At 41.2% G+C, this 15128-nt stretch overlaps 1 protein-coding gene across 1 annotated transcript in view; it reads left to right on the top strand.

Annotated features, from left to right (window-relative positions):
- The window catches only part of Dnah7 (dynein axonemal heavy chain 7), a 239656-nt gene that overhangs the window by 165931 nt on the left and 58597 nt on the right, over positions 1–15128 (top strand). The window contains exons 45-47 of the mRNA XM_023562205.2: positions 265–445; positions 4340–4525; positions 4807–4970. Coding sequence (XP_023417973.1) covers positions 265–445; positions 4340–4525; positions 4807–4970 — 531 coding nt within the window. The remainder of the gene's footprint in view (positions 1–264; positions 446–4339; positions 4526–4806; positions 4971–15128) is intronic.

The following is a 15128-nucleotide window of genomic DNA, read 5'->3' as shown; positions in this document are numbered from 1 at the left end:
ACTCAGGCCATATTTTAAGCGGGAACAAACAAATTACGTATTTGAAAATACTGCCTGCCTTTGATAACCACTCTGAGAGGCATTTCCCATGTCTGGGATCAGGTTTGATTTTTGGATGAAATGTGGAATGTTGAAATCAGAGTGGGTTTTACAGAAGGAAGTCATCTGAGTCATTGTAAGAATAAAAGGAAAGTAAATTCAGAGACAGAAAATGTCCCATCCGATCAAATGGGTATTTAATTTTTCCAATTTTACTTCCCACAGAGTGGCAAAAATTGTCGCTCCCAAAAAGATCAAACTGGCTTCTGCTGAAGCGGAGCTCAAAGTGGCCATGGACGGGCTGCAGAAGAAGCAGGCAGCCTTGCAGGCCGTGCAGGACAAGCTGGCCCGGCTGCAGGACACCCTCGAGCTGAACAAACAGAAGAAGGCTGACTTGGAAAACCAGGTACGCACCAAGGGAGACGCTGCCGTGCTGCCGAGGCACGTGGTCGCTGAGGTGTGCGGCTGGTCACTGTCCAGGCCTGTTCTCTCCCTGGTCGAGCTCTGGCAGCGTCCACGGTGCACCTTGTTTCTGTGTGGCCCAGGAGTGAATAGAGTGTTGACACTGTAAATGGCCACGTAAGTAAATGGCTGCGTGTAATACACAGTGTTCTCAGTTTGGCCTTGTGTTTGGCTCACAAAACCTAAAATAGTTACTTTCTGGTCCTTTCCATTAAAAAAGAAAAGTCCGTCTTTGCTGTAGCTTACTCTTGTGCTAGGTGATTAAATCTCTGCATCTTGCAGTTAAGGACATGGGCGCTGAAGCCCCGAGTGACACGGTTGCACAACAGTGGCTGAGATCAGCATCGACACTCAGAGTTGCACAGTGTCCACCACAAACATCAAGACCAAAACCGTTGCTCTAACTGCGCGGTAGTGAACCTTTTAGAGTTTTCAATCATAACACAGAGCCCGCTGCGGCACATGTGCCGTAGGTTCACCACCATCACTCCATCTCGTTCGTCGTATGGTTTACACAGGTTAACTACTCACATCTATTAGTCCTAGAAAATAATTATCAAACTATGTCATAATGTATAAACATTTATCAAGTGCTTATGTAAGGCATTGGTCTTTTTGTTTTTAATCTTTGCACTAATTTTCTTATTTCAAAACGAACAAGGATAACACAATTTCAGAATGCTCAGAGTTACTATTAAAAGCATCCTGTCAGCGTCCAAGAGAGCGGGGTGATGAGCTCCCTCATGCCAGGGACAGTCTTCTCGGGGCGGCAACTCTTCACGCCACTGGGAAGCAGCTAAAGGGTCAGCATCTTGCTCGTGGTCAGCCCAGCTTCTGGACCCTGAGTCTAAGACCTGAGCCTCGGAATCTGAGTCAGGGCTCTGCCTTCCGGCAGTCCCAGGCTGTCTACTTCTGTTACGTAAATTCAGGATGCACAGAGAAAAGACACTCTCCTCCTCTCTTATGGGACGTGTTTGCTGAGTGACCAGTTTTAGTCTGAATTAATATAACCAACAGACGGGTGTGAAGTTGCTTGCCATAAACATTTTGGACTCTTGTATGTGTTTACATTTTTTATTTTGCTTATCATAAAATTTTGGAAAATTATGATGTACGGTGAACACACACACCTATGCTTATATCCATTATCTGCTTTTGGAAGAAAAGTTTTAGCTAAAATAGTTTTGCTTAGTAATTTCAAATGGCTACTTTTCATAGTCATTTTTCAAAATTATAAGCATCTCTGACAGAATAAATGGAAGAGGGGAAATAATTAGAAAGGCAAAATACATTTAAAGAGGGAGATTTAAATAGAAAATGTTTAAATTTGGGAGAATCAAAAATATTACCCACTATATACCTTGTGGTTCTTTCGAACCTATCTTTATGGGAACTGTATTTTATATTCATCTAAAAGCATGTACTTAATATAAATTTGTATAGGATTCGGAAGAAGCATAAGACAAATTCTTACTCCATAATCAAAAAGCCTCTACTGTTATTGATTGTTGAATTCCCCTTTCCATGTAAGTTATTTTCATTCTGAACCACAAGATAAACACTACTTGTCTTCCTTTAGGAAAAACAATGTTAAAACACCTAGTAATTCCATCAGAGTAACTCAGGTGTCCGACCACAAGGTGGCTTCCCCCCCCTTGCCCCCCACTTTGCTGCCTTCATCAGTGTGCTCGCCCCACCCCACCCCGTCTCGCCACACTGCATAATCACGTGCATGAAATCAGGTTTGGCTGATGTTTTGTGCACAAAACAGGGTTTTATGTCTTGATTGGTGTACTAAGTTAAGCTTAATTGTAAATCTCTGAGTAGGTTAACACTAACACCTTGAAGACTGTGCCTTATAAGCACGAATCGTTAAAACTTTTAAAGATTTAACTCTTAAAATCATCATCAAATCAATGATAACTACAGGCCAAAGAGGAAGGTTGGAGGAGGGAAAGAGGGGAAGCAGAGGTAGAAGGAATCCAGATGTGTTGTGCATGCGTACTGACCTCCAGGGTAAGTTAAGTTAAAGATAAAATAAAGTAAAATATCTGAAATTCAGTGCATCCAGATGTTTTGCCAGGAACACTGAGCATCGAGCCAGGGTCTCCTGTACTCTGGGCAAGTGCTGGGCTGCCGAGCTGTGCTCCAGCTCTGAGGGTTTGGAGTGGAGGGGAATGGAAGTACGGGAAATTAGTTACCTCAAATTTAGTTATCACTAAAAAGGATTTTAATAGCTCTAGTTACAGAAATGTGTTCTCAAACTAATAGTTGTGCTATATTCTAGTCTACTTCAGTTATTTCTGCACGGAAACTGCAATAAAATCAGCTTATCATAGTCATAAAACACATAGAATCAGCACTAAAAAAATCAGAACCTACATAGAATAATTGCAAATGCAAAGGGGTATTACTTCAAAATAACATGCACTCCTCTGAAAAATGCAGGCAATTAATAGAAAATGTAAATAAATTAGTTGAGTTCAAGTTTAATCTCTAAAGCACACTTAAATGTCTTTGATTCTTTATGCTATTTTATTAAATAAATAATCCACTCTAAACTTCTCGGTTTGTGCTTGCTTAGGCAGCACATACACTAAACTGCCTGATTATTGTTATTTTCTTTTGCTCTTTATTTCAAACCATAAGGTTCATGTATAAGGTTACAGTTTGATATAAGATGTGTCCTATTGTTAGTCTACAACTAGTTGTCCACACACATTAATAGAAACAAAGTTAGACTGCTGGTCACAATCAAAATGCTTATGTGTGTTTATGGAAACTATACAGAAAGTATTTTAAAGTATTAAAAGTTATATTTCTATCCTTTTTTACCAGCCTATTTTTGGGTGTAAAAACAGATTAGCTCATTTGTAACCTAAAATATCCAACGCCACATGATTATTTGGTATAATAATAAAAAAGAAAAAAATAGTTTAATAATATATAATGGTATTTTTTACTTTTATTTTAAAAAGAATAAAACTAAGCAAAATAAAACAAAATCAATCAACGCAAAACAAGGAAAGTGATACAGGACTTTAAAACAGATTAAGAGGAAATCAACAATGTTTCCCATGATGCTTCTTGTTATCTTCAAAATTGTTGCTGATACCATCAGGCTTAATAAAATTAAACAAAACAGAACAGAATAAAACCAATCAAAACAAAATATTAGGGAAAGCAAAACAAAATAGTGAGAAAAACTTTGGGTTTCAAAAACAAGACAGAAGCAAATCCCCTAGAGTTGCTATATTGCATATTGTTACCCTCTAAATAGATGTTCAGACTGCTGGCTTTATGCCTGCGAAGTCAATCAAACAATGCAAGCATTAAGTTGTTTTGAACCTCAGTTGCTAGCAGCTCGGCCTGTGTTCCTCCAAATCAGCTGGTTGCTTACAGGGTGGTGGTGGAGCTTCTTGTCTCCCAGCATGCATGCTGGCTGGCTCATTGGAAGGGCAGATTGGCTTCTTGTTTCTCCTCTCAGCCCCACATGGCTCATAGGAAGGGTCAGGGAAAGTATCTGCACCATGCGCCAGCCTTGTGTGTCCCTCCTGGTATGGGCAGCATGAGGTTCTGGGGCACCTACTTTGAGTACAAGAATTAGACAGTGACCACTCAGGGAGGGAAAGGCAGACAGAGGCACGCGTGGAGCCAGCGTGGGTTAAAGGTATCTTGCAATAATTTTGTTTTGAAATTGAACTCCACAAAATTAAAACAAGAAAAAGAAAAGGAACTCTAGGTAGAAGTCTGTAAGTATCTGTGAGGGTGAGGTCTTGCAGAATTTGGAACTCATGTTTTCCACAGATGTTGACAGAGGCTGACTTTTGTTTTTGAGGTTGACCTATGTAGCAAGAAGCTAGAGCGGGCAGAGCAGCTGATTGGAGGCCTGGGAGGAGAGAAGACCCGCTGGAGCCACTCGGCCCTGGAGCTGGGGCAGCTGTACATCAACCTGACTGGGGACATCCTCATCTCCTCGGGAGTAGTGGCCTACCTGGGCGCCTTCACGTCCAACTACAGACAGGTGAGGGATGCCCAGTCTCCCTGCTCCCTCCCACAGCAGCCCAGCCCAAGCTGCAAGCCTTCTGGGTCTGTTTGGTTGCTTTGGAGTTTTCTGGTAGGAACAAAGGGCAACAGAACATATCTAAGGGACTTCGTGTTGTATATTTTAGTTATCCTATCCATTATTGGTAGCCAGAAAAAGGTTTGTTTTCTCAGTGAACGAAGTGCTATTGAGGAGTTTACAAAATTTCCCATTGGTGACACCCAGCCTCATTCCTTCCTGTTTCTCTGGATGTTTTAAAGAATCAAACCAAGGAGTGGACAAATCTGTGCAAAGAAAGAGACATACCCTGCTCCGATGAGTATTCACTGATGAGCACCCTGGGAGAGGCAGTGACGATTCGAGCCTGGAACATTGCCGGGTTACCCTCCGACTCATTTTCCATCGACAACGGGATCATCATAGTGTAAGCAAACACGGTTCTCACTGCTTTATTAAATAACCAGAAGATTCATTCATCTGCAAGCCTTTGATAATCGCAGGCAGTAAATTTTACAGTATTGAGAAAATTTAACTAGCTTACTTAAATATGAATGTCTGTTCTTTTATTCATATTAAAATAGTTGACTGTTAGAGACCACAGTAAACAAACAAATGAAATGGCTTTTGCTTAACTGTTAACCAGTTTTTAGGAGACAGAGCAAAATGTTGCCATATAAATGAAGTCTAAATTTTCATTCCCAGAAAACATGGAGTTTGGTTGCTATTCATTCATGGAACATGCAGCAGAGGGTTGGCGATAGGGGTGGTGGAGTCCAAATTCAGTCCTAGTCCTGGACCAGTTTTAATTCTCCAGGTATGTTTCTGAGCTCTCTGGGCTGTTGGATGTGGCCACCCTTCCTGGACTCATCTGGTAAGGGACTGAATGCCACAGAGACTGGGCGGGGACAGCCCAGCTGCCTGTCCAGCCACGCCACCTCCTCCCAGCCTCACGTCCTGGAAACCAGGGCATCTTCCGGTCCCAATGTGCAGACAGACATTCATCCCCTGTGTCATGTCCAGACTAGGTCAGCCTTTCCGGGTTACTACGTTGGGAATTTCACAGGTATTTCTATCATCTGTAGCAAATACTCAGCTCTGTGTTGCACAAGTGTTTTGACTAGTTGTTAGTTGACTACTGAAAAAAATAACTGATATGATGGTGTTCAACGTACAGTGAAAATGTTTAAGATATTGCTACGGCAAACAGTAACACCTAAACATCAGCCATGATTTGAAGGCAGATTTATTTAACCTCCAGAAAAAATTGTCAGTCCCTGATTCTTGGTAGTTTGGGGCTTATGTGGGATAAGCAAGCAGGAAGTACAGAAGCAGAGTATTTGGTGGTCTTTGGTTCCTACAATACACGTTGTAGTTGCCAGCTGTTTCTAAGAAACAGAAGGAACAGGAACTGTTACCTGGGCAACTAACAGATACAGAAGTGTACTGGTGGTGTGTGTGTGTGTGTGTGTGTGTGTGTGTGTGTGTGTGCATTTTCTGCTACAGTACAATTGTAAAATCTTAAAATAGAAACAACCACTAAATATGATGGCTAGTGACTCTTAATTTTTGTGTTTAGTATGTGTGAAAACCTGCCATCAATTAAGACTCTGGTGAACATATTTCTTTCTTTTATTACTTCTTAATAAATTATCCTGATGTGGATTTCTTTAGCATTTATTTACTGAATTGTTCTATAAAGATTTGATGATGTGTGATTTGATGATAATGTGAAACAGGATAAAAATCGATGAGACCATCTAGAGGAAAGTTAAAGGAATCATTTACTAATAGACCTCTCAGTGGCTCTGGAAGCGTATTCAAAGCTTTCTCATGGCTAGGAAAAAAAAGGCTAAGGCACATAGTTCTATTGGATAAAGTAAATGTTTCCCTTAAATTTTTTCGGGCACTAATCTTGAATTAATTTTAAGAAAACATCACAAGGCTTTTATCGGGAGACTAAACTTAAGTACAGGGTTCCTTGATATGATAATACAAATTAATGCAGAGAAAGCGGAGATTGTAAGTACATGTGAAATGCTTCTGTGGCAGCAGCTAGTTCACTGTTGAGTTGCTTGATCATAGTAACTGGCAACCAGCATCTGCTTTAATGTTCCAGCTGCCAGGTGCCATAGAGACTGACGGACATGGGAAATTCCTGAAATCTTAGAACGCCAGCTTTTCACTTTTGTCCAGCAGAAGCAGTCAACTTACACATGAAAAACGGCAGTTCCTTTGCTGCTGCTGCAGGTTTCCTCTCAGGAAAGCTCTCCCTGAGCGCTGGGAGTCTCGCTGGTGGAGCCCTGCAGAGCGGTGCAACCTCTGCACAGCACAGCGGGGACTTGCAGTTTCCATACCTTGCTCGCCCCTCGCAGGTGTCTGTGGCCACTATGTCCATCTGAGGACAGATGGCATCTTATTTTCTATAAAATAAATGTACCTTCTCTTTGGGGTTTCGTTATATTTTAATCATAATAAGATTTTTGATGGATTTCACTCTAATTTTTAAAATTTCAAAACTCAAATCATTTCAAGATTATTATTCAAGACAACACACACATTTTGGGAACGAGGGAGGCAGTAAACTGTTAATGGGTCATAGATCCCACAATCTGCTTTTTTTTTTAATAAAAATGCAAAATACTTCACTAAGAAGAAAATACTAGAATTATTCATTCTTGGCTTTTGTCTTTTCTCATTGCTGGGGTACAATATTCCAACAGTCACAACTCAAGGAGGAAAGGTTTATTTTAGCTAACATTTGAAGTGGTTTTAAGCCATAGTCTGCTGGCTCCAAAGCAGGGTGGTGTGGGAGAGGGGCTTCGTGGAAAAGACACAGCTCACAAAGTGGCAGGCAGGAACTAGCATGTGATCAAGGGCAGAGGAGGGCTGTTTGTACAAACATCTCCAGACCAAACTGAGGGGGACCCGCCCCTTCCCACAAGGCTCCACCTCCCACCATCACACCCAGCCGTAAGCCATCAGTGGACTGATCCAGGGTGACCCACCATGATCCAGTCACCTTGAAAAAGCCCCATCTGTGAGCACAGGAAGCTTTGGGGGCACCTCTAGATGTGAACCGTGGCAGGCGCTTTAGTCCATGTATTTCGGTAATCTTGTACTGAGAGACTGGAACGAGTAGTTTGAAAGGGAGCTGGTAGAAGTATCTGGTCTTTTCTGGTACTGCATTTTCCAGAGATGCTTGCTGGATGATAAGAACCAAGACTAAGTGCTCACGGAGGACTTGATTCTGGGTTCAGTGCTTTTCGCAGATTACCTAAACTGGACAAATGTATGAAATTTGGGCAAGTTAAAAAATAATTAACTTTTGGGACTACTAACACCTAAAAGTCATCAGTTAATTAGAATTGAAAAGATTCATGATAGCATCAAATGTAATTGGATTGTATCTGAACAGTACTCTGGTAGAGTTAGGATTGTTTGCTTGGTGAGCAGATGAGACCTATGCCGGATATAACCCCACTTTAAAATATAACAAACAGACAGAACAGCAAGTTTTCATTTCGCAGGAGAGAAACATGAGTTTTGTGTCAGGAGCTGCAATAATGGAGGGCAACGCTCCCCCTCTCTTGCTTGCTTTTTTTTTTTTTTTTGGTATTTGTGGGGGTAAAGAGGAAAATAGCAAAACCCTCTGAAAGGCTCAACCGCTGTGAATTCAAATTCTGTGTCCGTCTGTGTAGGCTGCTGAGAGCAGGGATTGTCACAGTAGAAGTCAGTACTTTTCAAAACCCCCTAGAGCCCCAAATAACAATCCTCTCTAGATAATAACAAAAGAATCAATACTGTCAAAACCAGACACACCGAGGGCTGTGAAATTTAGTTTCCATTTGGGAACCATTAAAGCGTTTGTGGATTCAAGGATTTGCATTTGACGGAAGGAAAAAGATTGCATGGAGAAAAATGTTTTTCTTGTCAAAAAATAATGCAAACTAATAATGGAGGAGTAGCAAGCAATAAATAGAGTGGAATGCATGTTCATTTGAGTTCAGTATTTATTTTCCTTTGAAGAGTGAAGCTATTTAATCCAGTGCTTGCTACGTGTAGCTTTCCACAATGATTGTTGGTGTATATCATTCTAAAAACTAGTGTTGCCTTTTGAACATCTCCTTTGGAATTTTATTAATTTAATGTTATTTTTTGGAAACCTAATTTTTAAAAACAAATATTCTAAGCTGAAGTCAAACATGGTCCTGTTTTAGCATCAAAAAGTTGTGACACTGAGAGCATTTATGAAAACAAGCCTGATGGCTGGGTGTGGTATCCCAAGCCTATAGTACTGGCCGAAGCAAGAGGATTGAGAGTTCAAACCTAGCCTGGGCAGTTTCAGGAGAGGCTGCCCCAAAACTTACAATACATACAGAAGAAGGGCTGGGAGCGGCGGGGGTGCACTCTGTGTGAAAGCCCTGGATTTAATCCCAGTATCAGAGAGAGAGAGAGAGGGGAGCGGGGTCTGATTATTACTGGGTATAGAGCAACCTTGTGTTTGTGTACATACACAGACACGGAGTAGGGGAATAAAGGGTGGGGATTCCAGTGTGTCCCCCAAATTATCCTTTTCCTATGAATTTGGCCTTTGCCTTTTTGTGGAGTGCTATATGAATCTGTTGCTGAGGTTTTTTTTATTTACTTTTTATGTCTGTTTTGATGCAAGTGCTGTGCTGTATTAGAGGACTTTTGAAACTTTCTCAGGAAGCCCTGAAGTCAATATGTTTTACAGTTTTATTCTTTTCCAAAATTATTTTGTCTAGTGGTTATCCCCCAACATAAATTTTGGAATTGGCTTTTAAATACTACAAAAGATTCTCCTGGAATTTTGGTTGAGACTGCATTGGTACGACAGATCAATTTGGGAGGATTTGACCACTTACTGTGTCTGCTAATTCATGAACATGGTAATGTTTCTCCATTTCTTTAGGCCCTTGACTTCTTTCATTAGTGTTTTGCTGTCATATTTACACACAATACTTTTACAAAACAATGCTGCATGCTATTGTAAGTGGTACTATTTTTTTTTTTACTAGCGCTAGGCATGACTAATTAGAAGTATCTTCCTGTTTTCTGAAAGAGATGGTGACATACTGACTTTGTACTTTGCAGCCTTTTAGGAATTTGACCCTCCATGTAGATCCGCTGGGTACTCTCATTCATTCTGTTTACAAGTAGTGACAGTTTCGCTTCTTCCTAAACTCTGTGTCCTTGCTGTCTTTTCCTTGGTTTACTCCGGGTGGGGGGGTGTAAAGATGAACAGGGCTAAAGTGGACACTTTTGCAGGTGGGAACCCTGCAGTGTCACCGTCACACGCAGCTGTTACTGCAGGTGCAGGTGAAAGAAATTTCCTCCTAATTTGCTGAGGGCTTTTAGCATTAATGGATTCTAAACGTTGTCAAGTGCTTTTCCTGTATCTTCATTTTTTCCACATCGGTAGATCTATTGAAATGAATTTATAGATTTTTATGTTCAGTGAATTTTTACGAATATAATGAATTATACAGATTGTTGAATGTTGGACCAGCCTTGCGTTCCCAGCATAAAATAAACCTGGATTTTCATTCAATTCACTAATGTTTTATCGAAGATTTCTACATTTACGTTGATGAGGTATATTGCTTTGTGTTTTCTTTTATTGTAATGTGTATGGTTTTGCTAAAAGGGTACTATTAGTCTAATAATAGGAATTGGGAAGGCTTCTGGAAGAGATTGCGTTAAATTTAAAAATTATGCCTTTTGTAAATGTTTGATAGACATGATCCAAGAAATTATTCTTGGAATTTTATTTGTTGAAAGAAAATGAATTCAGTGATTAAAATAGCAGAAGATCTATTCAGCTTCTGTTTCTGAATTCTGAGTTTTAGTAGTTTTTGTCTTTCAAGAAATTGGTCATTTTCATCCATATTATTAAATTTCTTGGTACAGAGTTCTTTGTGGTATTCCCTTACCATTTTTAATGTCTGTAGAGCCTGTAATGATAATCTCTTCTTTCTTTCCTGACTTTTGTATTTGTATCTTGTTTCTTTTTCTTAGACTATCAGTCTGCTAGAGTTTGATAAACTTTGTTAATCCAATTTAGGAACAAGTATTTGGTTTCATTGTTTTTCTCTATTCTTTTTCTCTAAAGTTCATTGATTTCTGCTGTAATATTTATTGTTTCTTTTATTATTCTTTCTCTAATCATAACCTGCTTTTTTTTCTGGTTTCCTAAGGCGGGGGGATTAAATTATTGATTTTATATTTTTCTTTTCTAGACTGTGGAGATAATATTGTAAATTTTTCATTAACTATCAGCTCAGCTACATAGCATACATCCTGATGTTTTATTTGCAGTGCTGGGGGTGGAACCCAGGGTCATGCATGACAGGCAAATGCTGTACCACTGAGCAACACTTCATCCTTGATATGTTTTTATTTATTTTTCATTGCTTTTAAAATATCTGCTAATTATCATGGAGACCTCCTCATCTTTGATTCATGGATCATTTAAAATGTATTGTTTAATTTCCAAATATTTTCATTTTCTGTTATTGTTGTAACTTATAATTTCTTTGTTATGTCCAGAAAACATGCATTTTATAATTCCAATTGTTTACATTTTTTCAAGTTTATTTTATGGCATAAATATGGTCCATACTTGAGAATGTTCCATGCACATGTGGAAAAATATACATTCTGGTATTATAGGCAAAAGGCTCACTGGATGTTATTCAGGCTGAGTTATATGTACAGCCCTGTGGTTTATGTATTTGACATCTGTGCTGGTTTCCTATTTGCTGTCTCTTAAGCTAAGCCAGTTTTATCTCCATTTATTTCAGAGCGCTTTTTGGAGATGCCTGCACATAAGTACACAAGAACTACTATGTATTTTTGGTGAATCAACCCTTTATCATTGTATATATCCCTCTTTATCTCTGACAATTTTTCTTATTCTCAAGTTTACTTTTTGGATTTCTTTTGATGAATATTTGCATGATATTTTTATATCATTACCTCACTTTTAACATAGCTTTCCTATTAAGTTTAAAGTGGTATCTTAAGGACAGAGTACAATGAGATCCTGTATCTTTATGGAGCCTAATCTGACAACTTCTCTCTTTCAGTGTATTTAAACTATTGGCTGCTGATGTGTTTAATGGTGCCATTCAATTTAAATCTACTCTTTCATTGTTTTATTTTTTGTTTTTACATCTGATTTTTATTAGCTTCTTCCTCATTTCTGTTTTGATTGTTAAGTAATTATAGTATTCCCTTTTTGCTTACGCACTGGTGTTTCCACAGCACTTGGAATTTTTAGTAACAAATTTCATAGTGTACTTAAAGTTACTGTTTCAAGGAAAACATAGAAGCCTTCCAACCACATAGGTCTCCTTCTCCTCACTGTGCTGGTTCATCTGGACTGGCGGGAGAAAGCTGGGACATTAGTGAAGCACACTGCTGCGTGTGTCTGTGAGTTGCAGGGTGAGATCTTGGAGGCCATCTCTGCTCCTGGCCCCTTCCTCTCCGGCTCTTTCAAGTCCGCTTCCGGCTGCTGAGGTGAGCCACTTTCCTCTACCACATCCTCCCACCAGTGCATCCCTGCCTTGGACCGAAGCCTCTGAAACCGTGAGCCGAAACGAACCTCTCCTTATTTAAACAGGGTGTGTCAGACTCGGCCTCAGCCACAGAAAGCTGATGCATCCCTTGCTCATCATATAGGAGTGATCTGTGTGATATCTCCGCATCTAAGGATTGATTTTTATGCATCAGTTTGCCTGGATGAGAGCCATCCAGATTAAACATGATTTCAGGGTGTCCTTTTGAGGATGTTTCTGGGTGAGACCAGCATGGACTCAGTGAGTTTATTGCCCTCCCGGTGTGGAACAGGATCCAGTCCACTGAAAGTCAGAACAGAACAAAGGTCAGAGGCAGGAGGAGTTCACCCTTTTTGCTTCCTGCCTGTGTGAGCTGGGACACTGCACCTCACCTTAGCCCTCAACTGGGATCTGCATCACTGGCTCGCCCAGTTCTCAGCCCGCCCACTGACACCTAGTTACACCAACAGCTGGCTTGGGTCTTCGTCTCCCAGACACCAGATTGTAACTTCTCCATCTCAAGATTTGCATGGACCAGTTCTTCGTGATAATCTGCAAATCGAAAACTGCTAATTCTGCTGGCCTGGCTGGAACAGCTTTCACTGGACTCCCTCTGGACAGTGTTATTTTTATCTCAACACTTTGGCACACTGTAGATAAAAGGGACACTGTTGTGTCCACCACACAGCTCGCCACTGTGTTGCTGTTCTTTTTCTCCTAAACCTGCACCTTTCTGGTTGCATCGCTTTGTGCAGACTGGGGACTTCACTGTTCAGGGCAGGTCTGCCGGCCAAAGCTTCCTTCCTTTCCTTAATAGGAGGCTCTTTATCTTTTCCCTTATTCTTGAAGGATATTTTTCTGTGCTGTAATAGAATTCTTTGTGTGTCATGTAGTCTTAGATTGTATTGTGGACTTCTGAGTGGGAAACCCTGGATCCTGTTAAAATCCTCTGGGTGAGATTATTTTTATCAGTCAGAGAACTCGATTAGATTTAGACCTCGGCATCTGTCTTTCCTCCAGTGGGTGACATTTTCCAGTGTCAGTTTGGGTTTGCAAGCCTTGGATAAGCTTTCTGGACCTGCTCCTCGGTGCGCCTTACTCAGTTTAACCTGGAACTCAGATTCCTGGTGCAGCTCCCCGCCTCTGCTGTGTGGGCAGTGAGCCCGGGACCTGTGTCTGAATCCCCATGGTGGGTTGTGCTGGCTTCACGTCTTTCTTCTTGAGGACGGGCCTGCAGTCTCCATAACCCCACAGACCCCCTTCCTGTTTTCTAGCCGGAGAGACAGTTCTGTCCGAGTTTTATCTTCCCATGCAGTTGCACAGTTCCATGCGACACTTGGCAAAAGCAAAGGGAGAAAAACTTGCAGCGTCCTGCGCAGCCTGTGGAGGGCAGAAGGATCCCGCCTCGCCACCTTCTCCCATGCAGCGAGACTCCTGTCCGCTCAGTGCTTCGGGCCACTGTCCCACTGCTTGCTTCCACCCTGGGAATTCAGTTCCGGGACTGAGGTGACCTCGCGCAGATGCAGAAGAGAAGAAGAAACGCAGGTGCTTAGGTCCTCACCCCAGCGCCTGCTCTCCGGCTCGCTGACGGCCACTTTCTCGTTTCTCCAGGCTGAGTGTTGACAACCTGTGTCCGCTGCACAGTGCCTTGACCAGGCCAAATGATAAAACAAAGGGAGAAAATGGCAGGGAATTCTCTCTTCCTCGTAGCTCATCCTCCAATTCTGACTTTCCTCGCATTCCCCTGTTATTCCTAGAATCTGCTTTGAGTGTGTGTGCGTGTGTGTGTATGTGTGCATGTGTGTGTGACAGAGCTTTTAGGTACTGAATAGAAATTAGGCTACAATGGGCTTAGCTTACTTTGTCACCACCTAAAGCTTTTCCTCTGATTTTGAAATACTGTTCTTTGGGTCACTATTATCTATGTGTGAGTAATCTTCTATTAAAGAATTTAAAGTTTTCATTGACTTAATTTGTATGGCCCTTGACAGATGTCTTTTGCTATTTTCAAAATTAGTAGATCCCCAGTGTGGTGGTGCATGCCTATAATCCTAGCACTCAGAAGGCTGAGGCAGGAGGATTGCCATGAGTTCAAGGCCAACCTGGGCTATGCAGTGAGTTCAAAGTGAGACCTTGTCTTAAAAATCAAAACAAAATACAACAAAACAAGCCAAAACCAGTAGATTGAATACAAGTTTTATTTGATGTAGGAAAAAAGAACACACAAAAAAAGAATGATTATGCACCCTTCCCACAAAGAAATATACAATTTAGTTGGGTGATCTAGTTTAAAAAATTATAGAATTACCATAGTAGAACACTAGTGTTCTTTGAAAGTCCCATGAATGTAATCGGAATGAATTACTAAAGATATTCAGAGAAAAAAGAGATCAAAAGAACGGCTCTGTAGACGCTGTAGCTTTTGAGCTGACCTTGAATCCTGGGTAGGATTCGAACATGAAAAGACAGGAAGAGGTGGATTTTGGACAAAGAAACAGCCTGATCATGGGGCTCATGGCTTACAAAAAAATGTGGGAGAGGCGGAAAGAAGTGCAAGTCCCCAAATTTCTTTAGGGAAGCATAAACGCTTTAACACACAATCCTCCAAGCCTAAAAATACTTCATATCTGTGACAGAGAGAAACTTTTACGTGTTCATACTTCTTATGTCTAATTTCCTTTCACACCTCTTCATCTTCTTGGTTCTTCTTTCATTGATATTGCACTAACCTTTTGGTCTTTTTCCCCGAAGTGTAATTTATATTACGGACCAAATTGCATTCCGCCCCCACCCCAGACTCATCCATGGAAGCAGTACCCCGTGGTGTGGCTGTGTTGGGGAGGGGGCTTAGAGCTGGGAGAGACTGGGGTCCCTGTGGAAGAGAGAGGCCATGGGCTCTGGCAGAAGTCCAGGTTGGTGGGGACACGAGACACCCGGGAGACACCTTCATGCGGGTCTCAGGCTCAGAGCGCTGAAACATAGCTGTCCTTTGGGCTGTTGGG

Source organism: Cavia porcellus, unplaced genomic scaffold, assembly GCF_034190915.1.
Source record: "Cavia porcellus strain 051 isolate PalLab524CR breed Dunkin Hartley unplaced genomic scaffold, mCavPor4.1 scaffold_12, whole genome shotgun sequence".
Taxonomy (NCBI): Eukaryota; Metazoa; Chordata; class Mammalia; order Rodentia; family Caviidae; genus Cavia; species Cavia porcellus.
Note: the sequence above shows the minus strand (reverse complement) of the source record. Positions and strands in the feature narration are given on the sequence as shown.